The sequence below is a fragment of the Dama dama genome, chromosome 14 (assembly GCF_033118175.1).
Source record: "Dama dama isolate Ldn47 chromosome 14, ASM3311817v1, whole genome shotgun sequence".
Taxonomy (NCBI): domain Eukaryota; kingdom Metazoa; phylum Chordata; class Mammalia; order Artiodactyla; family Cervidae; genus Dama; species Dama dama.
Window position 1 is genome coordinate 61,471,917 of NC_083694.1, and position 26,784 is coordinate 61,498,700.

The 26,784-nt window shown below is 37.4% G+C and overlaps 1 protein-coding gene across 1 annotated transcript; it reads left to right on the plus strand.

The window, feature by feature from the left end:
- Window positions 1-195: 195 nt before the first annotated feature.
- On the plus strand, window positions 196-26,311 carry TSEN15 (tRNA splicing endonuclease subunit 15). Its single transcript, XM_061160911.1, has 5 exons — window positions 196-353; window positions 1,389-1,470; window positions 1,752-1,887; window positions 24,386-24,527; window positions 25,053-26,311. The coding sequence occupies exons 1-5, from the start codon at window positions 228-230 to the stop codon at window positions 25,071-25,073; spliced, it is 507 nt and encodes a 168-aa protein (XP_061016894.1). The 5' UTR covers window positions 196-227; the 3' UTR covers window positions 25,074-26,311.
- The last annotated feature ends 473 nt before the right edge of the window (window positions 26,312-26,784 follow it).

A 26,784-nucleotide genomic window follows, 5' to 3' on the forward strand; every position in this document is an offset into this window, starting at 1 on the left:
TAGCACCTACCCAGATCCGAATAAGCTCACGCGGAGACTGGAGCGCGTTCGTTCAGGTTCAAGTTGTGTTGGTCTGAAGGTGGGGCTGATCCTCGCAGCACCTGAGTTCTCCTGCGCCGGCGCATTACACACGAAGCGGAGGCGGAACCGAGACGCGTGAGTCTCTGCTTCTGGCCGGGCGCGGAGAGCACGGCGCGGTGCACCACGGGCGCGCCGCACCGCAGGGCATGGAGGAGCGCGGCGAGTCCCAGCCGACTGCGGGTTGCGGCGATGTGCGCCCCGGCGACGATCGCGGCGGCGGCAGCGCCCACCCGTGGGCCCCCGAGGACGCCTGGATGGGCACGCACCCTAAGGTCAGCAGGCGCGAGAGGAGCAGGGCGCCCTGTCCAGGCCTGCACCCAAGGCGGGACCCCCGGGCTGTGCTCCCCCTTGGGCCCTTGACTCCCCACCCGATGGGATCACAGAGTTTCCGTGCGAACCTCACCGAAAGGGATTCTTTTTGCTCACTGATCGCTGCTGGCAACATTGTTTTTGTTTGTTTCAATGAGTTAAACTATTGTTCTGATACCGCCCCCTTCCGCCTCGCCTCCCTCCGACCATTCTTAACTGGAGGGAACATCGTTAGCTACATTGCCTCTGGAGCCAGATAACAGCCACACCAGTAATCTGAGTTTTGCTGCTTAGGGTCGTTCTTGGGGATGGTCTCATTTAATCCTCATAGTAACCAAGCGGAACCGTTTGTGAGCCTTGAATAAGCTGTAGTAGTCTACCATGGTCAAGGTTTTAGGCCCAGTCCCCCTTTGTCTCTGTGGGGAGAGAGGCCAGGAGTGCTCTTCTAGCACACCTTCTCCACCGGCAAATGAGACCAGGGAAACAAAGGCTCCCTCTAACCTGCCCCAACCAAAGTCCTGTTAAGATGTCTCTACTCTGGGCAGATAGGTTTCTTTCTAGGCCTTTGAATCCATGGTGCTTATTTCCACTTTCGTGTGATTACTCACACTGTCACCCTTTCTCTGTTTTTTCAATTCACACATGTCCTTCAGGGCCCAGTTTGCATCCCACTTCTGCCAGGAAACAGTCACCAGCCAAGCCACCTGAGTGCAGCCCCTTTGACCTGTTGTGTCATTTTTTTTTTGTTTTTCCATTCACTTGGTTTTTAGTCACTTACTGTAATGTATTATTATTTACCTGCAATTGCAAGTGTGTATGTGTTTACCCTAGCAATCCATAAGTTTTTTTAAGAGATAGGGATCAGGGCTTAATTGCCAAGAAACTCCCACTTTTCCTTTAGGAGAGTCTTATACATTATCTGTTGACTAGTTGTTAATTGAAAGAAAATGCTAAGAGATTCTTCCTTCTCTTTTTGACAATTACATTTTGATTTTCAGTATTTAGAAATGATGGAATTAGATATAGGAGATGCCACCCAAGTTTATATAGCGTTCTTGGTTTACCTGGACCTCATGGAGAGTAAGTAACTTGTTTATTATTGTTTTGTTATTGGGGTTATTGGTGGGGGAATGAGGAGTTGTGTCAGGATATATCGTTTATGCATTTGCTGTTAATTTTGTCAGTGTTGTGATTTCTTTATTCATTAGCACTGGGAATTAACGAGTAACAGAAAATACTAGAAAGATAAAGGGACATAGCATTATAAGTGATGTTTGCTCAGCTGAGTATTAGGTAGATTTTAGACCTTTTATCTTTTATTTTTGATAAATATTGTTGTCCATTCGATGATGCACTTTCAGGTAAAAGCTGGCATGAAGTAAACTGTGTGGGATTACCAGATCTCCAGCTCATCTGCCTTCTCGGTACTGAAATAGAAGGAGAAGGGTTACAGACTGTGGTACCTACGCCCATCAGTGCTTCCCTCAGCCATAACAGGTGGGCAGCTGATTTTGATCTTTGTTTAGCAGGTTAGTTCCTTTCCTGCATAAAGCACTAGGAATCCTTAAATTAGAGGTAGTAATATATTTTAAAGGCTTCCTGGTAGATCAGGGGTTAAGTATCTGCCTGCAACACAGGAGACACGGGTTCCATCCCTGGGTCAGGAAGATACTCTGGAGAAGGAAATGGCAACCCACTCCATTATTCTTGCCTGGAAAATCCCAGGGACAGAGAATCCTGGTAGGCTGCAGTCCATGGGGTCGCAAAGAGTCGGACACGACTTAGCAACTAAACAGCAACAATATGTTTTAAAAGGGATTTGGGGTATAAGAATCATGGCTTTATTCTTGGTTATTTGAGAACTAAGTTAAATATGAGTGTTGAACAAGTGTTTATTTACTGTAATGTTACTGTATTTTTCATGCTCATTGGGAGTGGTTTCATTTTAGATATTTTTAACTTTATAAAAAGGCATGTAATATTTTGAGGCTTGCTTTTTAATGTTAAGCTTATATTATAGTGTCTTTTGGCCAGGAGGGTGGGCCGCCCTATAGCATTCCATCGTGTGATTATACCATAGTGTTCACATCTCTTCTGATGATGGAGTGTTGCTCATGTTTGACTTTAGGGGATAGTTTCAAACTATTTTCCAAAGTGGTTGCCTCAGTTTACTTTCCCCTGCACAGTAAATAAGATCTTTGGAAGCTATATGGTCTCTGACATTTAGTATTCTCTGACTCTTAAATTTTTGCCAGTTGAATGGCTTGTGTAACTATGGTCTTAATGTGCAGGTCTCTGATACTGAACATTTATTTATATTTTTATTATTTCCTCGCTTGAAAAATGCATCTTCACATCCTTTACCTGTTGGATTATTTGCAGTTTCCTCACTGACCCCTAGGACTTCTTTATATATTCTTGATATTAATCCTTTTGGTTGTGTTTCCCAGATTTAAAAATCTGTCTTTCAGGTATCTTTTGATGAATAACAGCTTTTAATTTGAATATAATCATACTTACTAATTTTAATAATCAATATCTTTATATCTAATATAAGAGCTATTTCCTAAGTAAAGATTTAAAAGACGGTCACCTGTATCTTCACTAAGAGTTTTGAAGTTGCTTTTTTTAACGTTATGAGAGGAAGGCTAGGGACCCTGTTTTCAGTTGGATGACTATTTTTCTCTGCCCCCAATTACTGAATATTCCCTCCTTTCCTTATTATCTGACATACCATCTTTGTGCAGCTATGCTTTGATTTGCTTCTGGCCTCTCTTTATATTCTATTTGTCAATATATTTATTCTTAATGCCATTACCAGGTTTTCCTAACTGCTTGCTTCATAAGAAGACCTGGTATCCTGGTAAAAAGTCTCCTTTTCTGTTCTTCTTGAGAAGCTGTGACAGGTGGCTTCTGAGATGGCTTCTTGTGATCCAGCCTTCTGATGGTCACACTTGTGTAATTCCCTTCCCTAGAGTGTGGGCTGGAAGTAGTGACTTGCTTTTTTGTTGGGGGGTAGTTGTTGTGCACTGAGCAGCTTATGGGATTTAGTTCCCCAACCAGCGATCAAACCCGGATCCTCGGCGGTGAAAGCATAGAGTCCTAACCCTTGGAGCACCAGGGAATTCCCAGTGTCTTACTGTTAATAAATAAAATTTGGCAAAAATGATGAGATGCTACTTCTAAGGTCAGAATATAGAAGACATAAGGCTATTTAGGGTCTTTTGTGTTTCCATACAAATTTGGAAATTTTTTGTTACTAGTTCTGTGAAAAATTGTTCAGTTGCTGAGTCATATCCAATTCTTTGTAACCCCATGGACTACAGCTTGCCAGGCTCCCCTGTCCTTCACTGGCTCCCAGAGTTTGTTCAAACTCATTTCTATTGAGTTGGTGATGCTATCTAACCATCTCATCTTCTGCCGCCCCCTTCTCCTTTTGCTTTCAGTCTTGGCCAGCATCAGGGTCTTTTCCAATGTAAAAAATACTCTTGACAATTTGATAGAGATTGTACTAAATCTATAAATTGCCTTGGATCATATGGTCATTTTAACAGTATTGATTTTTCCTATCCAAGGGCATGGTATATTTTTCTTTCTGTCTGTGTCATTTTCAATTTCTTTCATCAGTGTCTTATAGTTTAACTGACAAGAGCATATCTATCTATATGTGTGTGTGTGTGTGTGTATACACACATATATACATGTGTGCTCAGTCTCCTCAGTCATGTCTGACTCTTTGCAACCCAAAGACTATAGCCCACCAGGCTCCTCTGTCCATGGGATTCTCCAGGCAAGAATACTGGAGTGAGTTGCCATGCCCTCCTCCAGGGGATCTTCCCGACTCAGGGACTGAATGCAGCTTCTCCTGTGTCTCCTGCATTGCAGGCGGATTCTTTATCGCTGAGCCACCGGGAAAGCCTACACACACACACGTGCGCACGCACACACACACACATGCACACACGCACACACACACGCGTGTGCACTGTGTACCTGAAACATTGTAAATCAATGATACTTTGATGAAAAAAGCAGTGACTTCTGTTGGGCACTCTCTCTCTGACTTGTTTGTTCTGAGGTAAGCCAGCTGCACTGAGAACTGTCCTAGAGAAAGGCTGAACGTAACTAGTAATGGAGCCAAGTTTCTGTGAGGTGGGATGGGGAGGATTCAAGAAACTACTGGAAGAGAGTAATCTTGAGCTGGAAGAGGAGCACCCAAACCTCAGAGGCTGTGGGGCAGGTAGAAAGGACAGATAAAGACATAGGTATATTTTAGTGGGTATATAAGTAGGGAAGAGGGCTTGGAGCTGTTGTTCAGCCACTAAGTCATGTCCGACTCTTTGTGACCCTATGAACTGCAACATGCCAGGCTCCTCTGTCCTCCAGTATCTCCCAGAGTTTGCTCAGATTCCTGTCCATTGAGTCAGTGATGCTATCTAACCATCTCATCCTCAGCTGCCCCCTTCTCCTTGGCCTTCAGTTTTTCCCAGCGTCAGGGTCTTTTCTAGTAAGTCAGCTCTTCACATCAGGTGGCCAAAGTACTGGAGTTTCAGCTTCAGCATCAGTCCTTCCAGTGAACACCCAGGACTGATCTCCTTCAGGATGGACTGGTTGGATCTCCTTGCAGTCCAAGGGACTCTCAAGAGTCTTCTCCAACACCACAGTTCAAAGGGGAAGAAGGCAGAGCACCTTAAGTTCCAATATGAAGCACTTTGATGAATACCTATTTTTTTCTTAATTCTCTATGAATGCATAGAGAATTAATGCATATTGATTTAGGAGAAAGACCATGGACTAAAGCCAAAAGACCTGGATTCTGGTCTTGGCACAGATACTTAACATTTTGTTTGATGATTGGAGACAGACAGTTCTTGAGTTTCACTTTGTCTTTTATTGAAGGTTACAGGTTATCAGTAGATAATATGTGAGATCCCTTCCAAATCAAAGCTACCATAATTAGTTTACATAAAATTGTATTAAGCTAATTTTTAGATTTCTATTAAATATTTTTGGTATTTGTGATTTGTTATTAGAATTATCTTTTGATATTTCAGGCTATTCATACTATTCTTTGAGAGGCTTCTTACTGTGAGATTTTTCTATGCGTTTTGAGAATCAATACACAACGATTTAACTAGCTTTATTTCTAATAATGCTTCTGTCTAAGAGATGTAATAATTTACTCCTTCAGACTCTCCCTTTGTGTCTTTAAATTACTGTAACAATTTCATCCTAGCTAGTATTATTGTTAAATTATTTATTTGGACAAGGAACTACCATTTAGAATTAACATACATTTAATCCTAAAAAGCAAAATGAATATAGTCTGTTTGAATCAAAATCATTTCCTAAATCTAGAACTATAAATTTGCCCGATTAATTTCTAGTTTTTCCCTACTTATGACTATTGCTTTTCTAGCTTTTTAAGCTTGTTTTCTTCTTTAAGTAGAATTAGTTGGAAGGGTAACTTAGTAATCCATTTTTGCGCTCTATAAATAAAGCAGAGGGCTTAGTCTGTGTGTCTTATTTTTATATAAATATTCATGATTATATTAGGCAGTGGCATGATAACATAGAAAATAGCACAAATGGCACCCAATACACAATAGATTGATTATACTTTTTATGGCATAAAATGTTCTCAACTCAAAGAGTGCAAATAACCTTTAACAAATAAAGATTTGTGTGTTTGATTTCATTCCTCAGTTTTTAACAGGAGTGATATTTTTAGGTAATAGGCAAACTTTAATCTGTTTTTACTCCCATGTGTACTTTCTGTATAAAATGTTACATGTATAACAGTAATGGTGCAATTTCAGACAGTTGTGGTTAATGTAGGAATTTTCCTTCATTAGTAACACAAAGAAAATTATTGACTTTGACTCTCTGGCCGCCTTGTATAGGGAGGAAGCTCATTAAGACAAGTCCTGAAAGTATTTGGGTAGGAATTTATGAAGGCAACTCACCTTAAAAAAATGCGTTTTTTTGAATTTAAGAGAATAAACAGTTCTTTATTTGATAATAAACCACCTATAAAAATAAATCACTGGGTTCACTTTAAAAATTATTATTGTCAGATAATATTGCTTGAACTTTTTAGTCTTTACCTAGCAAATACTTATTGACTGTTAGGTCAGGAGGTGGTCTGTGTTAGAGATACTGTGCTGATCAAGACAACCTATTTCTTTTTTTGAGGCATAATTGATATGCAACATTGTATTAGCTTCAGGTGTACAACATAATGATTTGATATTTGCATATATTGCAAAAGAAATCACTGTATATAATTACAGAGTTTTTTTTTTTCTTGTGATATGAACGCTTAAGATCTACTTTCTTAGCCACTTTCAAATAATTCAATATGGTATTATTAACTATAGTTGCCATGCTGTATATTACATACCCATGACTTATTTATTTTATAACCAGAAGTTTGTACTTTTTAACTCTTTTCACCTGTTTTACCCACTGCCTCTGGCAACCTCCAATCTGTTTTCTATGTCTATGAACTTTCGTGTGGGTGTAATTCCACATATGCATGTGATCATATGGTATTTAAGACTTTCTCTTGAAAGTAACGTTCTGGCTCTAGTTGTTGGCTTGGAAAATAAATTTTATTTCATTTTTTGGTAATTGTTAGATGAGATCTAGGGAAAAAAATGTCCTTTGTTCAGAGATTTAATTAACAGTAATTTGGGACTACCTCCACTTATTTTATTGTTAGGTAATTGAATAACAGGGCTTCCTTATTGGCTCAGTGGTAAAGAATCCACCTGCAATGCAAGAGACATGGGTTTGATCCCTGGGTCAGGAAGATACCCTGGAGAAGGAAATAGCAACCCTCTCCAGTATTCTTGCCTGGGAAATCCCATTGACAGAGGAGCCTGGTGGCCTACAGTCCTTGAGGTCCCAAAAGAATCAGACACAACTTAGTGACTAAACAACAACAACAAATTGAGTAACAGGAGTAGTGGAGTACTGATAAACATTTTACATAAGGTTGTATCAGGACCCAGAAGGACAGGAAAGGCCTCCTCAAAGTGCTAAGAGACCATGTTTTAGCAAGACAAGTGGAAGTAGTGACTGCCTGCCTATTATGGAATCTGGTTCAGAGTAGGTGCTTAATGGCATGGGCCAAGGCCACTAATAAACAAATGAATATCTAGAACTCAGGAGAAAAGAAGGGATGGGTGGGAAATGAGGGAAGAAGGGTTACATACATCTTGAAGGACATCACTGTTTACACTTTTTTGCTGTTATGAATTATACTGTAATGAATAGCCCTGTAAGTATATCTTTGTTCTCATGTGTGAGAGTCTCTCTAAGGTAGAAACCTGGAGGTGAAACGGCTGGGACATACAGCATTTACACCTTCATCTTTACTACTTATTACTAACCTGCTCTCCAGAAGGTTATCAGTTTATAGTCCCACTGACAGTATAGAAGTTTCCATAGACTAGGAGAAGAGATTTACTGATGTAGAGCTGACAAAGATTCAATCAGAATATGTACATAACTTCTGTGACTTGAGGGAAAAAGCAACCCAGATGAAAAACATGGGCAAAGAATATGAACAGCAGTTCACAGAAGAGGAATTAATCAGGGAAATACAGATGTAAGATGTGCTTGTTCGTGTTTTAGCTTAATGATGCAGAAGCTTTTCAAACAGTTTATGATGTTAAATTTGACAAAAGAAAGATCTGGGAGGATGTTTGAACAGGCCTACAGCTAGCTCATGACTTACTTTGGAGTGAATTAGAAAAAAGGGACTCTCTTGGGCATACAGAAAAAGTCTTCACCAGGATTCAGGTTTGGAAAGCTCCATCAACCAGATTTCAGACACCCTTGTACCTGGTACCTTTGTGCAAGGTACAGTCTGTACAATATACATGATTCCCTAGCCCTGAAGCATGTCTGTTGAGCCCCAGGTTTCCAGAAGGCTCTCTTAAAAATTACTGCTACGTGGATGGTGTTGTGGAAGGACTTTATGCAGGTGAATGATGCAGTAGCTTATTCCGTGTGGTTATAAGAATATTTTGCATTGGTAGAGAATGTTACAGAATTTCAGAGTATCTTCACTTGTTTCATTAGCTCTAGAACCCGTCCGTAGTGGTATACAGGTATATAGAAATGATAAAATACAGGTATATAAGGTATATATAAATTTCATATATAAAAAGCTGAGATTGAAAAGATGTTTTTATTTATGCTCTACTGTCTCCAGAAGATAATAAAGGATTCAGTGTGTTGCACCAGGATCTCCAGGTAGATAACAAAGTCTCATAGCTATCATTCTTCTAACTGAAAGGTCTTGCCAGGCAAAGACACCGGGATTATTGGCCTCCAGAGGAGAATTCAATCCGGGGCCAGAAACGAGGCTGGATCGCTCAGAGCTTTTGTGAGATAAAGTTTTATTAAGGTATAAGGGAGATAGAGAAAGCTTCTGACATAGGCATCAGAAAGGGGCAGAAAGAGTATGCCCTTGCTAGTGTTAGCCATGGAGTTATATACTCTCTAATTAGTTACTACAGTGAATCAAAAGAATGGCTGGAGGTTGTAAAGACCTTACTAGACCTACTCCCATAATTTACACATTAAGATAATAGGATTAGCCAGAAGGTTTTTTCCAGAGACTGTCCTCAGGCAGGGTACATTATTGTTAAGGAATGTAGAGGGGAAAAAGTTTGTCCTTTCTTCCTCCTTGAGAATTCCAGACCCCTCTCTCCTTGGGGACCCCTAGACTTCTTATCAACCTGCCTAGGAATTAACTCTCTCATTATTTTGCTGGTGACTTTAAAATCTTTTACTGGAGAATAAAACCAGATACAGAAAGCCGCACAGTATAAATGCATAGGCTGAGTTACAAAGAGAACATTTTGAACACTTGTAACCACCACTTAGTCAAGAAATAAAACCTTTCCAGCCATCTCAGAACTCCTTCAGTGTGCCCTGTCCTAAGCATAACCTTTTCCTTTCCCATTATTCTTACTTTTATGATAATAACTTTTATTTTGGTATACTCTCGTATGGTGTACTCATGGTGCATTTTAATGTTTCCCTGTCCCCTGTATTTTCTGCAAATTGGCAGCTGGAATCAGGGCTTCGATTATTATCATATTAGTAAGACTATAGCTGGTGGTCTGTTCTTTTATCAGGAGGCATGTAATGCCCTTTTATTTTTTTATATACATTTTAAAATCAATTTAATTTCTACAAATAAAGCAGTTCCTTATTTGTATCTCATAAATTTTGCCCATTAAAAAATGTTTTTGGTTATATCCTGTAAATCTCTCTTAATCTGCAGTAGAGATCAGCAAGCTGTCCATAAAGCTCTAGATAGTAAATATTTTGAGATTTGCTGGCTGTTTGGTCTCTGTTGCAACCCCTTAGCTCTGTCACATTACGGGGAAAGCAGCCCTAGACAAATATATAAACAGATGGGTGTGGCTGTGTTCTTATAACCTTATTTACAAGAACAGAGGGCATCCAGATTGATCCATAGACTAGTGGTTTACCACCTCCTGATATGTGGGTTCTGCCTCTATCCTCTTTTCCTCACAATTTTTCTGTTAAAGAACCTAGGCTAAAAAAAAAAAAAAAAAAGAACCTAGGCTGTTTGACATACATACTCTCCCATAGTATGGGTTTGTCAATGACTTGCTCATGGTGCATTTCAGCAGCTTTCCCTGTCCTGTATTTTCTGCAAATTGGCAGCTGAAACCAGCAGCTTGGTTAGATGCAATTGGATCAACATTAGTAAGACTCTAGCTGGTAGTCCATTCTTTCATCAGGAGACAGGTAATGTCTGATTTCCTCTCTGTGTGATCTTAGTAGCTACTGATGCTTAATGTCTAGCTGTGACTGGTGGTTTTAACCTTTATTTTAACTTTTATTTAACCTTTATTGTTTTCCTGACCCATGATTCCAGTCCACTTTCCTTGAACTGCAGTATAGATATACTAGAGCTTTCATTTATATATTGTTCCCAGGACCTCTTTGTGTTGACTCCCTGCTTTGACTCTCACCCAAGAAAGCATAGTAGAATGTGAGTAGGTGAGAATGGTGATATATTATGGGGAATATTAATTTTATATTAAAATACAGCCTGCCAACTTTGTTGTTGGAAATAAATCACCACACACTTGCACCGTCAACCTGAGCACAGAAGCTGTAAATCACTATCCTAGACTGTGCTGCTTAGCTGCTTGCTTGTGGTGCTTTTTTTCTGATAAATGTTTTGTATTCTTCACAAACTTTAAATGACATTTTTATTACTAGGGAATTTGGGTAGTATACAAAGCCCAAGAGCCAGAGGAGTTGGCAGTTGCAGTGGGTGCAAGTGCCTGTTATCCACAAAGGGTACAGTGTACCTAAGGCTTGCTAGCTGTTTCCTTTACTGAAGCCCCAAGTTTTAGAATCTGTTGTTTGTAATACTGGACCACACTCTGTCGTTTTCATAGTTAATTACAACTTAGTTATGAACCATTTCCCCAGGGATAATAGTCTCACCGTAGTCCTTAAAACTATGGTAGTAACTGCTGAGTGAGAGAGTGGCATATATATTTGAAAAGCTTATTCTTTCCATTATTTACTTTATGGTGTATATGTTTTGGTTGGCCAAAAAGTTAATTCAGGTTTTTTTCAATAACATTTAATAGAGAGCCCTCAATGAACTTTTTTGCCAACCCAGTTATTTGGTGACTCCTTAAAAGGTAAGGGTTCTAGGCAACATTTAATGTTGTATCTGCATCAGTGTCTCAGAATGCGCAGACAGTTTTTGTATCCATTTCCTACTCATTTTCCCAGAGTTGGCCCCTGTTGGTTTTATGTATGTAGTTTCTGGCAAGAATACAGACAGACTCCATCATAGACCAAATGTGTGTTTGAATAGCAGTGAGTCAATGCAGTATTTTGAGCAAAAGTACAGTTTGTGATCATTATTTCCTCTAAAGCAATTATACATAAAATTTGTGTGCATGTCCCCACTCCTGTCCGATTCCTTGCGGCCCCATGGACTGTTGCCTTCCAGGCTCCTCTGTCTATGGAATTTTCCAGGCAAGAATACTGGAGTGGGTTGCCATTTCCTTCTCTAGGGGATCTTCCCAACCCAGGGATAGAACGTGTGTTTCTCTTTTTTTTTTCAAACTTTAAGCTTTTCATTTTGTATTGGAGTATAGCCGATTAACAATGTTGTGGTAGTTTCAGATGAACAGGGAAGGTACTCAGCCATACATATGCATGTATCCATTTTCCCCAAATCATGACTCTCATCCAGGCTGGCACATAACATTAAGTAGAGTTCCATGTGTTATATAATATTGGGCTTCCCTGTTGGCTCAGACGGTAAAGTATCCGCCTGCAATGTGGAAGACCTGGGTTTGAACCCTGGGTCAGGAAGTTCCCCTGGAGAGGGGCATGGCAACCCATTCCAGTATTCTTGCCTGGAGAATCCCCATGGACAGAGGAGTCTGGCAGGCTACAGTCCATGGGTTCACAAAGAGTCAGACACAACCGAGCGACTAAACACATACAGTAGGTCCTTGTTGGTTATTCATGTTGAATATAGCAATGTGTACATGACCTTCCCAAACACCCTAACTATCCCTTCCTCCCAGCAACCATAAGTTTGTTTTCTAAGTCTGTGAGTCTCTTACTATTTTGTAAGTAAGTTCATTTGTGTCATTTCTTTTTAGACTCCAGATATAAGGGTTATCATACAATATTTTTCCTTTTCTGTCTGACTTACTTCACTCAGTATGACACTCTTTATGTCCATCCATGTTGCTGCAAATGGCATTATTTCATTCTTTTTAATGGCTGAGTAACATTCCCTAGTATATATGGACCACATCTTCTTTATCCACTCCTGTGTCAGTAGACATTTAGGTTGCTTCCATGTCTTGGCTGTTGTAAACAGTGCTGCAATGAACATTGCGGTGCATGTTTCCTTTCTGATCATGTTTTTCTCCAGATGTATGCCAGGAATGGGATTGTAGGGTCATATGGTAGCCCTGTTTTTAGGTTTTTAAGGAAGCTCCATGAGGGAGACCCGGGTTTGATCCCTGGGTTGGGAAGATCCCCTGAAGGAGGCATGGCAACCCACTCTAGTATTCTTGCCTGGAGAATCCCTCTGGACAGAGGAGCCTGGCAGGGTACAATCCATGGGGTCACAAAGAGCCAGACATGGCTGAGTGACCAAGCCCAGCACAGCCCAGCACAAGGAGCCTCCGTACTGTCTCCATGGTGGCGGTACCAGTTTACATTCCCACCAACAGGGCGGGAGGGGTCCCTCCCTCCACGCCCTCTCCAGCTTCTGTTGGTGGTGGATTTTTTGGTGATAGTCATTCTGACTCCTGCATTGGCAGGCAGATTCCTTACCACTAATGCCATGTGGGAAGCCTTATACATAAAATTTACTCATAGTTAAAACACTCTGGCATATTTTTCAAGTCTCAAAAGGTCTTATGTATGCTAGTTCCTTGTGAAAATGCTGATTTAATACTAATTACTGATATCCAGTAGGAGAATAGAATTGGTAAAATGCTTGTATCCAATGACAAGTGGGTGAATTATGCTGATGGGAATATGAAACTGGGACTATGCTTCTTAACAGAAGGGATACAACTACTTTTTCTCTCATCTAAAAATACTTTCTAAAGCTAATGTAAATAATCTTTAGCTTACACTTTAAAATACTATATTATGTTCTATATTTGGATGGTATATACATATGTAAAGCACTTTGGATTGTTTCTTGCTAAAGCAAATCTAAGAATTCATGTAGCAGTTTTGGTCAGTGACTGTAGAGGTTATGATAGTAGTAAATTCATAGAGGCCAAAGAGATCTGATGAATTTAAAGATAAGACAACTAGAGGAATCCTAATGAAAGCCAAGGGCCTTTTTCTGAGCTGAGGTAGCAAATGAAGTCAAATTTGTGTCAAGAGAGCTTAGTTAGCTTTTCTTTGGACCATGCTGACATTGATATTTGTTGAATGTCCCTAAATGAATGAAGTATATTACAACAAAATTAAGGTAGTTTTATAGCCTTCTGTAATAGTGCTAATATTGTGGGTAGTTGTATATGGGAAAATACCTTCCTTAAGAAACTTACACAAGGACCCATAGCAAATTGTGAGGGGAAAAAAATATTTTTGTGTTTTTTAGCTGTCAGTTTTGTTTTATTTTTCCTGGTAGAACTTACGTTATCTTCCAATTTCCATATCAATTTAGTAAAACATGAGAGATGTGCTGAAAACTCAAACCCCAGTTGCCATACTTTAGGCTTATCTGTTTTTATATGTAAGTTTTTTTAAAAAGCCGAGCAGAGAATTTTTTTTAAACAGCCGAGCAGAGGATTTTTTATAATTATGAGATCCAGAGACAGTTAAGATACTGTTTTTTTTAAATGCTCAATACATCCCTTTTGTTACAGAAGGCTATAGGTCCTTGCTTAGTAATACCAATGCATCATTCATCCTTTTAAACCTGACTAAATTATAAATGACTTTCTTCTCTCAGTGCTAGAGAAGGATACTGGATAGCTTGTGAGGATGGAACCTCTCCGATGACCGTTTTATCCCTCCACTTCCACAAATTAGTGGCTTTTCTTTTGAGGAATGGTGATTGATAACCTCTCTACCAGTTTACCTGAAAGGCAGTTTTTCCAAATGTTCTCTTTCTTAGCACCTTCTGGTCTGAACATCACTCTGGAAATTTAGGGAAAAAAAAAGCCTTTAGCATTTCATATACCAGATTGGTCATCTGCTAGTTCAGCAGCCATAAGGCTAAAAGTCTAATAACTTGTGTCATTTGATTTGATCAGAACTCTTTTGGCGAGATCTTTATATAATTTATGCTTTAAGAGAAGTGAAAAAATTCATTACACATAGAAATGAGTGTCAGAGCCAAAGTTAGACTAGAAATCCTGTGAGTTTTTAATCTGATGCTTAGCTTATTAAACTGTATTAACCTGTTTCCTACAATGTTGTTTTCAAGGTTTTCAGTATTTCAAAAGAATACATTCTTCCTGACTGCAGTTCTTTTTACTTTGTTGGAGTTAATGTAGCTTTTAAATATAGTTTTTAAGGCCTGTAAAGAGTAATTTTTCTTTTTTTAAAGGACATGATTATTTAAAAAATATTTTATTAGCTGTTTATGTGTTCTCACAGCAGTAACCCAAATAATAAAAATGGACTAGTTGTTTATTTTTAAATCCATTGTACCCAGTGTTTTTTTCGAGGAAAGAGAAAAAAATCTGTATTTTAAAACACAGATGTGTAGGAAAAATTAAATTTTTATTTATTTTTCTTATACTAAAATAGTGTAACTTTCAGTAAAAAATTTTATGAATATCCATAATTATACTTTCTCTTGAAGCATTAAATATGATGAACATAAATGAATATTAATGGAATTATAGACCATCTAGAGTCAAAGAAGCATCTTTTTGTTTGAAGGGAAGGATAAAAAAGTAAATTGCATATTACTGCAGCATATTTTAGGTTGCTCATTCATTTATTAGGCATCTGTTGTGTACTGGGTTGCCTTTTCGGTTTGTTTATGATTTCCTTTGCTGTGCAAAAACTTTTGAGTTTACAGAATTAACCTATGGTTACCAGAGGGGAAGTGTTGTGAGGCGGGATGGTCAGGGAGTTTGGGATTGACATGTGCACACTTTCATGTATAGTTAGAATGTAGCAATTGGATAATCAACAAGGACCTAAGGAGCAGGGAAACTCTGCTCCATATTATGTTAACAACTTAAATGGGAAAAAAATTTGAAAAAGAATAGATACATGTTAAAAAAAAAAAAACTCTTTATTTGCTTTCTTTTATAAATGGCAACACTATGCATTCTGAAGCTCAAGCCAGAAACCTTGGAGATATTTATCACTTTGTATCTATCTATACTTTATCTTTTAGAACAATTTTAAATTTACAGAAAACTTGAGCAGATAGTACAGAGGTTTCCCACATAAGTTTCAGTCCAGCACAGTGTTTATTAGTTATTATTGTGTTGCTTTAGTATGGTACATTTGTTATAATTAATGAACCAATATTGATATAGTATTATTAAGTAAGGTCCATAGTTTTTCATTAAGGTTCACTCTTTTTATTGTACAGGTCTACTGGTTTTAACACATGCATAATGTCACGTATCCACTGTTATACACAATAGTTTTATTGCCCTAAAAATCCTGTGTGCTGCATATAGCCATCTGTTTGCCCCCACTCTGAACTGCTGGCTGCCACTGAACTTTTAACTCTGTAGCTTTGCCTTTTTCAGAATGGTATATAGTTGAGAGTTTTGATTAGGATTGTGCTTAATTTATAGATCACAATGGGAAGAATTGGCATCTTAATAATATTGAATCTTCCTATCCAAGGATATGGACTATTTCTCCATTTATTTAGATCTCCTGTGATTTCTTTCATCAGAGTTTTACAGTTTTCCTTAAACAGATCCTGTGTATATTTTTCTTAGTTTATACCTAAAGTATTTAACTTTTTGGATGCTATTATAAATGGTGCTGTGTTTTTCATTTGAAGTTCCATTTGTTCATTCCTGATATATAGGAAAGCAACTGACTTTCATATATTAACCTTGCTATATAATCTCTGATTAGTTTTAATCCACCCAGTTCTCAGACCTCCAGATTAATTTGTTAACAAATTCTGTCACTTCTCCCTTAAAAGTTTATCTAAAATCTAACCATCTCTCCCCTCTTTTGCTATACCATATCCCTCTGGTATAAGCTCCTATCATCTCACCCTCTGTACTATTGCAACCTATGAAGTGGCCCCCTTTTATTACCACATTTATTGCTACTCAGTGTATTATGTATTATTTACTTTCTTCTTCCCCGCACTTCCTTGATGAAAACAGGAACTTTGTTCTGTTCATTGCTATTAATACTTCCCCTGTGCCTAACCTAGTACCTGATATTTGGTGTTAAATAGGTATTTGTTGGATGAGTGAGGGATATGACTCAGTTTCTGCAAAAGAAAGTTGCTGAATAATAGCTTAAAGAACATAAGGTTGCTCCAAGCAACCTTACAAGAGTTTCTATAAAACTAGAGTGTCTACAAAATTCATCTGTTTGCAAGATTTTCCCACACTTTACGCGGTAACTAAAACTGTCTGTATCTGAGGAGAGAACAGTCACAGATCTGGAGAGTCCCTCTGCTGATTCTATGAATAGGCTCCTTACCTTTTAGTTAAGTTCTTTTTCATCCATTTCTTCACCACTCAACACGCCCGCGCCCCCCCCCCCCCACCCCACTTCAACCCTTCTTTTGCCTAAGTGCCTTGGAAGAAAGACTTATAGTAATGGTGGAGTAAAGGGTTAATAGAACTAACAATTCCTCCTTTAGAACATTTTTAAAGATGTTCTTAGTTATAAGATTTAATTCTGAAGTGCTACATATTTTTGAAGGATACTCCATTATTATTTCCCTGTAAAAAATATTTCCTCTCTCCAAAAGTATATACTGTTTATTACAAATTCATTAAGTGATCATTATTTTATATGAGGCCTGAAGTCTAATAACTCGTGAAGTGACTTCTGGCATTTGTCTGCCCTGCATATCAGGATGTGTGTCCTTATACTACCTCTGCTGGAAATCTGCTTCTGGTGAAACCACCCATTCTGGCAGCTTCTTTCAACTAGCATAGCATTTTTTTTTCTCTTACCCTCAAGAAAAAAACCCAAAAAATAAACTTGCAGTTTATTTTAGCAGAATGACTTCCCACTGGGGCAAATAGCCACACAGGCACTTAATTGTTGAGTAAACCCCCTTGAGACTGTAGCCGCCTTGATTTTTTATGAGGAAGGCATTGGCATGATCCCTAAGCGGGTGGTCTGTTATTCTTGAAACCTTGAGGATTGAGCCTGTGGATGAGTAAGCCCCGTGGGCACCAATTTAATCTTGCACTGTGTTTCAGAGTTGCATAATGGTGTGTCCTTTCAATATATCATAATGAGACAGATCAGGGAGTTCATGTGTTTTATCGATGTAACTGAAGCATGTATCAATTTGACCACATTGAAGAGGACAGAAGAACATATTGCCTTCTGTGGGGTGAAATTAATAATAACTTTAACCCATGATGCATTCTAGTTCAACAAGGTTGAAGTTAAAATTAATGTTGTCTTCAACTTTTTTGCCCTTTGTGCACATCTCCAGAGATTACTTAGTCTCTATTATAGGGTTCTTACCAAAAAAAAACTATATATGCTAAGATTTATTAAAAGAATTTAAATAGCTTGGAGATATGGCAGCAGCTAAATAATGTTCTCTGTGTGTTTGCCTCAGATACATTCTCAAGTTAGCTTTGTTAAACTTCAGAATCACTGTTTTCAGTATGCTGAGCTCCTCTCTAAACAGTTATGAGAAAGAAAAACCTGTTATAAACATCAAATTCTGTTACTGTTGATCAACAACTATGATACTGACTTATCTCTTTCTTAGGTGGGATTTTTCCCTTAAAATGTAATGAACTCAAAAACCTGAAGTTCTTGTTGTTAATGCATAGGTTATGTTTTACATATGTGAATTTCTATCAGATATGAACTATAAAGAGTTTTATTATCTAAATTATTATTTTAGATCTGTCTAATGTAACATCTCTACAATATCTTTCCAAAGAACTGAGTTTTTAAAAAATATGCATATAAGGAAATTTCGTTCTGTGGTTTCTAAATTAAGATTTCAAACTATGAGCTTGTTAGAGGTTAAATGAGACTATAGTATTTTAATAATGCTTCATGATCCTCAGCATCTTTACAATCATGTGTGGTTTTTAAAATAGAACTTTGAAACCTGTTGTTGTTGTTTATTGAGAAAGCACAGTCTATTGACTCAAAGTAACATCTTTAGGAGTTTATTAGTACCCCATAAAGGGAACAAATAAGACAGATCTCAAATAGACAGATGATGGCATTACCTTAAACATGTGTTACAAATTGCCATTGACTAGAAGAGATCTTGAACAAGAATCTTTGTGAGACTTCCCAAGTGTGTTTTGAGTAACAGAGGCAGATAAATGATTTAATTCTGTTATTACTGAGAAAATTCATTGGTAATTTTCCCCCACACACTTCCACGTAGGATAAACAGAGCTCTGAGATGGGAACTTCCATTTCATTTTTGACAGTGATTTCCCTCGACTCTGAAGACAATACCCCCTTTACAACTCTGAGCTAATTTTCAAATGTGAGGGTTTCCCACATGGGTGTTTTGAGTAAGTCTGAAAATGTTTTGCTATTTATATCAAAGAACTCTGGAAACAAATATGAATGAGATGGAAATTTCTATCCTAAATTTCAGTATTTGAGCTAGAATTCCCACGCAGTTTGCATTAGGGGGGAAAAAAAACCACATGCCTGCACATACACATATACATTTCTGATTTAAATCATGTTATATTGGGAGAAAAAGAAAATAGGTAAAAATCATCTTAAGTTTTTTTTTTTTCCCTTCCATCTGTGTCCCATCTTCGTCATACCCTGCTGGTTAGGGACATTTAAAGGAACTTATTTGAAAGTTATGTGTCTTGCAGTGGCTTCAGAGTGTCACTTTGCATCAGTGCTCTGTAATAAGGTTTCTGATTAATATTTATGGTTGCTTCATCCAAATATCTCTTTATAAAGTAAACCTCTGATATGAACAGTAAGCTTGCTAATTGTCATACCATTCAACATAGGTGGAAATTGTTTTTTAAGAGGAAGGTAGTGATTACCATATTACATCCCAATTTTCAAAGAAGCAAATCTGGTATAGATGGTTGATAAAAATACTGTATTCAGTGACTACTTGTCAGTTTGTAAAGTCTTTTCATGTATGCCACCCCATTGATTATTACAGTAATCCTATTTGTAGACATAGAGATATACTATCTTCCGATTATAGCACCATTTGTTAAAAAGACTTTCTTCATTGAATTGCCTTTGTACCTTTGTCAGAAATCAACAGATCGGACTTACAGCGTATTAAGAAGTAATACAGATGATAATATTAACACAAAGGATGGGGCTGTGTAGAAGCAAGGAAATGACATCAGAAAGTAACTTGAAGAAACATTAATATCAGAAATATTAAATATGTAGGTTATATATTTTTTATCCTTTTTCCTCTTAACTTTTTTAAAGATATAAGATTGTATAAAGTAATAACACTGTACTGAGTTTATAATATATAGGCATAATATATATGACAGTAATAGCACAAAGAAGGGAGAAAGGAATGAAATTATATTGGAGTTTCTATATTTGTTTTAGAATTAATCTGAGTAAATTGTGGTAAATTAAGGTGCATATAGTGTGATCTCTAGAACCACCACTAAGGAACTCAAAAAAGTACAGCTGACCCTTGAACAATGCAGGAGTTAGGGATGCCAATCCTCTGCATAGTTGAAAATCTGAGGATAACTTTATAGCTGACCCTCTGTGTCTGCAGCTCTGTATCCACAGATTCAATAGACCAGGGATCATAGTACTATAGTGTTCAATACATATTTATTGGGAAAAAAATCCACAGATAAATAGACCTGCACAGTTCAAATCTGTGTTGTTCAGGGGTCAACTGTATAGTTAAAAAAAACACAAAGTAATCAAAATAGTACTCTAGAAAATATCAATTTAATCAAAAGGAGGAGGTAAAGGAGGAACAGAGGAACAAAAAAAAGACATGTGATATACAGAAAGTGAAAGTGAAAATCCCTTGGTCGTGTCCAACTCTTTGCAACCCCATGGACTATATAGTCTGTGGAATTCTCCAGGCCAGAATACTGGAGTGGCTAGCTGTTCCTTTCTCCAGGGGATCTTACCAACCCAGGGATTGAACCCAGGTCTCCCTTACTGCAGGTGGATTCTTTACCAGCTGAGCCACCCAAAACAAATAGCAAAATGGCATACATAAATAGAACAATATTAATATTATTTTAAATGTGAATGGATTAAACTTTCCAATCAAAGGACAGGAATTATAAGACTGGATATAAAAACAAGGTCCAACTACATGCTCTCTGTAAGAGAGACACTTTACATTCAGAGACAACAATTTTGGGGAAGTCTGAACTATTTCTTCTACACTGCTATAGTCTAAATGTGTCCCCTGTGTTTCATATGGTAAAATCCTTAGCCCAGAAGTTGATGGTATTAGGAGGTGAGATCTTTGGAGGTGCTTAAGCAATCAATGATGGTAGAACCCTCATAAATGGAATTAGTGGCTTTAAAGAAGACCTCACAGAGGTCTCTTACCCCTTTCACCACGTGAAGACGTAGTAAGAGGGTTCTGGCTGTGAACCAGGAAGAGGACCTCCACCTGAAAGAGACCATGCTGGTGCCTTGATGTTGGACTTTTCAACTTTCAGAACCCTGAGATATAAACTTCTATTGTTTATGTGCTGTGGTATTTTGTTATAGCAGCCTGAACAGACTAAGATACACATTATTCTCTCCTTATTTTCTTTCTGTAATATACACGTATGTTAAACTGATACTGCACTAAAGTCCTCTGATGTTTTATTTAAAGAAAAAAAATGTTCTCCTTGTATTATACTTCAGTTAAGTTTTTTGTGACCTGTTTTTAGGTTCATTAAGTTCTTTCTTCTGTTGTGTCTAATCTGTCATTGAGCCCAGTCAATAATTTTGAAAATATATTTTTAGATTCTAGAATGTTCATTTTCTTTAGAATTTTCATTCTTTTGCTTAAATTTTTCATCTTATCACTCATTTTGTCTGTGTTTTTTCTCAATACCATAATATTTATTGTAGTTATTTTAGAATCTTTACTTAACTCCAGCATCTAAGTTTTTCAACGGCCTTAGTTTTCTGATAGTTTTCTTGTATTGATTTTTTGATGTTGATTATTAGATATATTTTATACCTTCTTCACATAGCTTAGAGTTTTTCATGGGATGCTGGCCATTGTGTATGAAGAAGAGACTGAGGTTGATAGACTGATGTGGATGCTACCTACCCGCCTCCCTCACTCCACCCCCTAAAGAGCTCATCCTTTCCTCTGTCTGACAGGTAGAGGCAGGGTCTTATTTAGTCATTCAGATCAGAAGTCAAGAGGAATCGTAGCTGAGTTGCAGCTTTATAGTTATCAGTTCTGTTCTGGTTTCAAATGTCTTGAGAATGGAATCAGGCCTCTTGCTTCAGCAGGGCCTAGTGATTAGGGCTTGCCTGCCATTTTCTAGTCCCTTCCCCAGCTTTTCATGCTGCTGCTTAAACACAGCAGAAGTCCCATGAGTAAGCATTGGTGGACTAGAGGGACTGATGTCCCTCAAGATTCCAACCCACCACATCAGTTCAAGCGTGGCTTTCAGATGTTGTGCTGTTTCCTCCTGGTCCCAGTGAAATCACTTTCCTATGACTGGCTCACTCCTCCAGCCACAGTGACCAGACTTAGCAGTTGCCCTTGAGGGTTAGAAGTGGCTGTGTCTTGGTCTCTAGTTTACCCAGGAAGGGCTCATTTCTCATTGGAATTTAGCTCCTTTGTACTTCTTTGTACTTTACCTCTTTTTTATGGCATTAAAGAAAAATGGCATATTTTTAAGCAAATGAGGTATTTTCTCTTTATTATCATAGGAATGGTGGTCTTTTGAGATCTTCTATATCCTAATTAGAAGTGAAATCTCCTTCTGCTCTGACTTTTGAATATGTAATAATGAAAAAAAGGAACATTACCTTGGTGATCATATCTTACAATTTTTATTCTTAACTTTTTTCATAGTGTAGAGTAGGGGTCAGCAAACCTTTTCTTAAAGGACCAGGTAGTAAGTATGTTGGGCTTCATGGGCAGAGTAGCAAAATCAAGGCTATTATGTAGGTACTTATATGCCCATTCAAAATGTACCATTTGAAGATATAAAGATCATTCTTAGCTCATGGGCTATAGAAAAACAGGTGACCAGAGCTTGCCAGGCCCTGGTGTAGAGACAAATGATAAAGCAATTTGAATGTGTGATGACACATAAGAGATGTGGGTTTGAACCCTTGGTTGGAAAGATCCCCTGGAGGAGGGCATGGCAACCCACTCCAGTATTCTTGCCTGGAGAATCCCATGGACAGAGGTGCTTGACAGGCTATAGTGCATAGGGTTGCAGAGTCGGACACAACTGAAGCAAGTTAGCATGCATGCACGTTAAACAAAAAGCAAGCAAATATCAGATACTTTGAAGACATTACTACAGATACTCGAAAGCATTCTACTACATACTATTAACAATTTATTTTCTTAGAAAGCTTTGACCCTCAAAATTGGTAAAGCCAGTGGAAACAGACACTTAGGTATGTTAAGTACAAGGTAGTGATTACAGTAATGTAGGTTTGCACAAGGTGTCTCTGTAGGATTGGGGAAAGATGATGCTTTGCTGACTCTTGAAAAGGAATTAAGATTTTTTTTCAGGAAAAAATTTTATTTATCCAATAATACCAGTATTACCATACTGTTGAGTTGACTCTCTCAAGGTCATCTTAGAAATGGTTTGACTATGAGGTTTGACAAACTTAGAAACTCATTCTCTCCTTATGTGATTATATACTTGTGAATATTTAATGATAGGTAGTAGGTAAGCAGCCTTTTGTGACTGTTTTAAGAAACTAGTTATCACTCTGTAACAGTAGATATGCAGTGACTAAATGGTAGTTTAGCAAGAACAATTCAGTTTCAGCTTTCCCAGAGGTTTATTGCTGTTTTAAATCACTTTTAAAATCTTGTCTCCTCCACAGATTTTTTAAAAAGTATTATAATTACTGTAGGAAGGCTATTTCAAAGCAGAGACTTCTTTTTAGATGCTTTATAAATTAAAGAGCTAGTAGGATGGGTGAAGAGTCACCACAAGAATTTTTACTTAAGAGTTGGGAGTAGAATTTAAGGGGACAAATTAGACTTTTGCTAAAGAGAGTATAGTGTTATTTATGTATTCAGTTGTAGCATGTTAATATGCTAGTAAATCTTTTTCTAATTCCAGAAAATTGGTTAGCTTAATGAAAAAAACATCTGATCATTTTTTATTTGCCCTTTTAAGAAGACTCCCCTGGAGTTTACATGTTCCTCAATTACTGAACACAGGTTTTGTTACGTAGGTAATAACGATTTTTAGTTCATGGTATGCAAAAGCTAACAGTGCTTTGAAGATCTTGATATTGGATTTAGTAGATTATTTTACACAGCAAGCAAACCAAAATCCTTCATAACATTGATGCTTGACATATAATTTTATTAAAAAATCTTTTTCTCTCTGTATTTTTCTTTTTGCTTTTATTAAGTATCAGGATACGTGAGAGCCACAGAAATATCTGTATTCATATCCAATAATTCTAATACTTGGAAAGACCAAGCAGAATTATTTAAAAAGAAACTACTACCTGCAGAAAGATGATTATCACAGTTTATCTTTATTAGCACCATCCTCCTCACACACACACACACAAAACTGAAAGGATATTACAGCAATAGGGGAATGATTGGATAAATTGTGAATCAATAGAATATTATATAACCTTATAAAGATTGTAATTTTGAGCACCATGTAGAAATATGGGGAAATGTTTATTATAGTCTATTTAAAAAAAAAACCAAACAAACAAACCTGAATACCAATTGTTTTGCTCTAAGATACCAAGTTGGAAACTTGGAAGATGAGTAATAAAAATTTTTAGCCGATTTAGATGCACTAAATACTGTTAGTGTCCCTTTCTGTAGGTTCCCTAGATACAGTTTTGATTCTCTTAGGTATAATGATCGGGAGAGATGAGTGAATATAAAAGAGGAGGACTGAAAGTCAGTAGATAATGCTTATTTGTGGGATTTTCTGTATAAAAAGTTAACTTAAGTGTTTATATTTGAGCCTTCAGACATTTCCTGAGTCAACGTTAGGGATATAATGTTATTATGTACCTTGTCTCCAAGATTTTACAGTATTTGACCTTATTATTAACTGAGTGACTGTGAATCCTGAATGTGTTATGACTCTATTTTCAGGATAAGGGAAATCTTGACGGCATCTCGAAAATTGCAAGGTGATCCCGACTTGCCCATGTCATTTACTTTGGCCATAGTGGAGTCCGACTCTACAATAGTCTACTACAAACTCACTGATGGATTTATGCTGCCAGATCCTCAGGTCAGTTTGGAGGTGACTATCAGTAAAACAGTGAAAAAAGAAGAAAATTATGACATGATTTTAGGTGTGAATACGTCCACTCACAGAACCATGCAATATGAAAATTCAAGGGAAAAAGGACTTGATGTCTCATACCTCAGAAAACTAGCTATGTTCTGTTCAAAGTAACATGTTCCTAGTTGTTTTCACAAAAAATTATTTGACTTCCTTACTCTACAGAAAATTTTATAGTTTCCCAGAGTACTTCATGAAGTCATAACACATTTAATTATTTGATGAGTAACTGGGGTGGAATATAAAGGCTTATAATAGTTTTAACCAAAAGAACATTTAAGGAAATGTTAAATTGGTTGGCATTTTGACAGGAACAATTTAATACATAAATGTGTTTTATATGATTTCTTTACATGCATTGTTAGCATAATTGAGATAATCATAATAAATATCTTTCAAGTTTTGCTTTAAATTACATTATCTTTTGGGGAAAAGGTCCATCCTGATCTTTTTCTTTTTTTTATGTTGCAGAATATTTCCCTTAGAAGATGACACCTATACTTCCCGATGTTTACTTTCTTCACACAAGACTGGATTAAGAACCATCAGCCTGGTTCATCTTTTATCTCAGAGACAGTCAGGGCTGACTTAGCTGATCCCATTCCAGAAGTTTTCGTTTTTGAAGAATAAAACTTTCCCATATAGAAGAATTTATTTTCTTAAAAAATAATAAGACAGTTGCTCTAGAACTTTCTCACCTGGAGACAGTTTGATTATAGTCATATGCAGGTTTATGCCTGTGGTGTGTTCAGAAGGATAGGAAATTCTTGAGACCACCATCTCTTTCCCTTACTCAGTTCTCTCAGTCTTTTGGTCACTACAGCTAGTCTCCAGAAATGGAGAATTTACTTTAGTCTGCTTTTTCATCCTTGGTAGAAGGTGTTCTTTTGATTGATTTTCATGGTACAATTAATGTTACTTCCTTCTTTGGTTAAATCAAAATTAAAAATATGCTCATCCAGTGTATAAAATTGCATGTCTAGATTAATAGGGACCAGAGAAGTGTTACCTACAAGAGCACTGGGCCTTTTTTTTTTTTCTCCCATTCTTACTTACTACCACCATACTGTACATAGCTAGAATATTATAGGAGAGATATTAATAGTAGCGGACAGTGTGAACCTTAAAAACATCTTTCTTCAGTAGACCTAGTTTTTCCACTTTTTCTTAATTAATTGTTGCCTAGAAAGGTATTTTAAAAGTTAAGGCAAGAGTCAGAAAAAATTTTCTGTAAAGGGCCAGAAAGGAACTATTTTAGGTTTTTCAGGCCATATAGGTTTTCTCACAACTTCTCAGCTATCTTGTTTGTAGAATAAAAATAATTGTAGACAGTATATAAATGAATGGATATGCCTGTATTCCAGTAAAACTTTATTTACAAATGCAGGGCCATAGTTTGCCAACACCTGGTCTGGGGAAATAGTCAATAAACATACAAAAGTAATGAATGTTGTGTTAGGTACCCATTAAAAATTAGAAATGAGAATACTGTAAAACATGAGCAAATGCTTAGTAAAAAGAAAAAAGCAAGATACAAAGTGTATGAATGGATATGATTATGGCTGTGAATAACACACCAAGTATATAATAAAAAAAGGACAAAATAAATTCCTAACTGTGGTTATAATAGGAGGGCAGAGCAGTAAATGGATGGCTTTGTCTTTCTTTAAGATTTTACTTTTTCTTTGTTGGTATTACTTTTATAATAAAAATGTTTTAAAGTAAAAAAATGTGTCCTGAGATCTATATTTGTTATCTATTTTTGTATACTAATATTACCACAGACTTAGCAACTTAAAAATACAACACATTTACTATCTCAAAGTTGGGTCCTTTGTAAGGCTGCCGTCGGGGCTATAGTCCCATCTGAGGCTTTATTGGGGAAAGGTCTCCTTCCTCACTCATGTGGTTGGTAGCAGCTTTTTATTCTCTGCGGGCCCTTGCACTGAGGACCTCAGTTTAGCGGGCTGTCAACAAGAGGCCACCCTCTTTGCCACATGAGCCTTTCCAGCATAACTGGTTGTTTGCTCAAAGCCGGTGACAAGGAGAGAGTCAGCAAGGTGGACCTCGTAATCTTACATAATGTAGTCACGTATGTCCTGTCACCTTCTCCATGTTCTGTTGGTGAGAAGCAAACCAAGGCTTATTACACTAGAAAACAGCAGTAACAAGAATGGAAACATGGCCAAAAGAAGGAAAATTG

Bases quoted from the DNA above. Each gene is read 5' to 3' on its own strand.
- TSEN15 (XM_061160911.1), top strand. From the start codon at position 228: ATGGAGGAGCGCGGCGAGTCCCAGCCGACTGCGGGTTGCGGCGATGTG. The intron at 1,471-1,751 runs GTAAGTAACTTG...ATGCACTTTCAG, and splicing joins TTACCTGGACCTCATGGAGA to GTAAAAGCTGGCATGAAGTA. The intron at 1,888-24,385 runs GTGGGCAGCTGA...CTCTATTTTCAG, and splicing joins GCTTCCCTCAGCCATAACAG to GATAAGGGAAATCTTGACGG.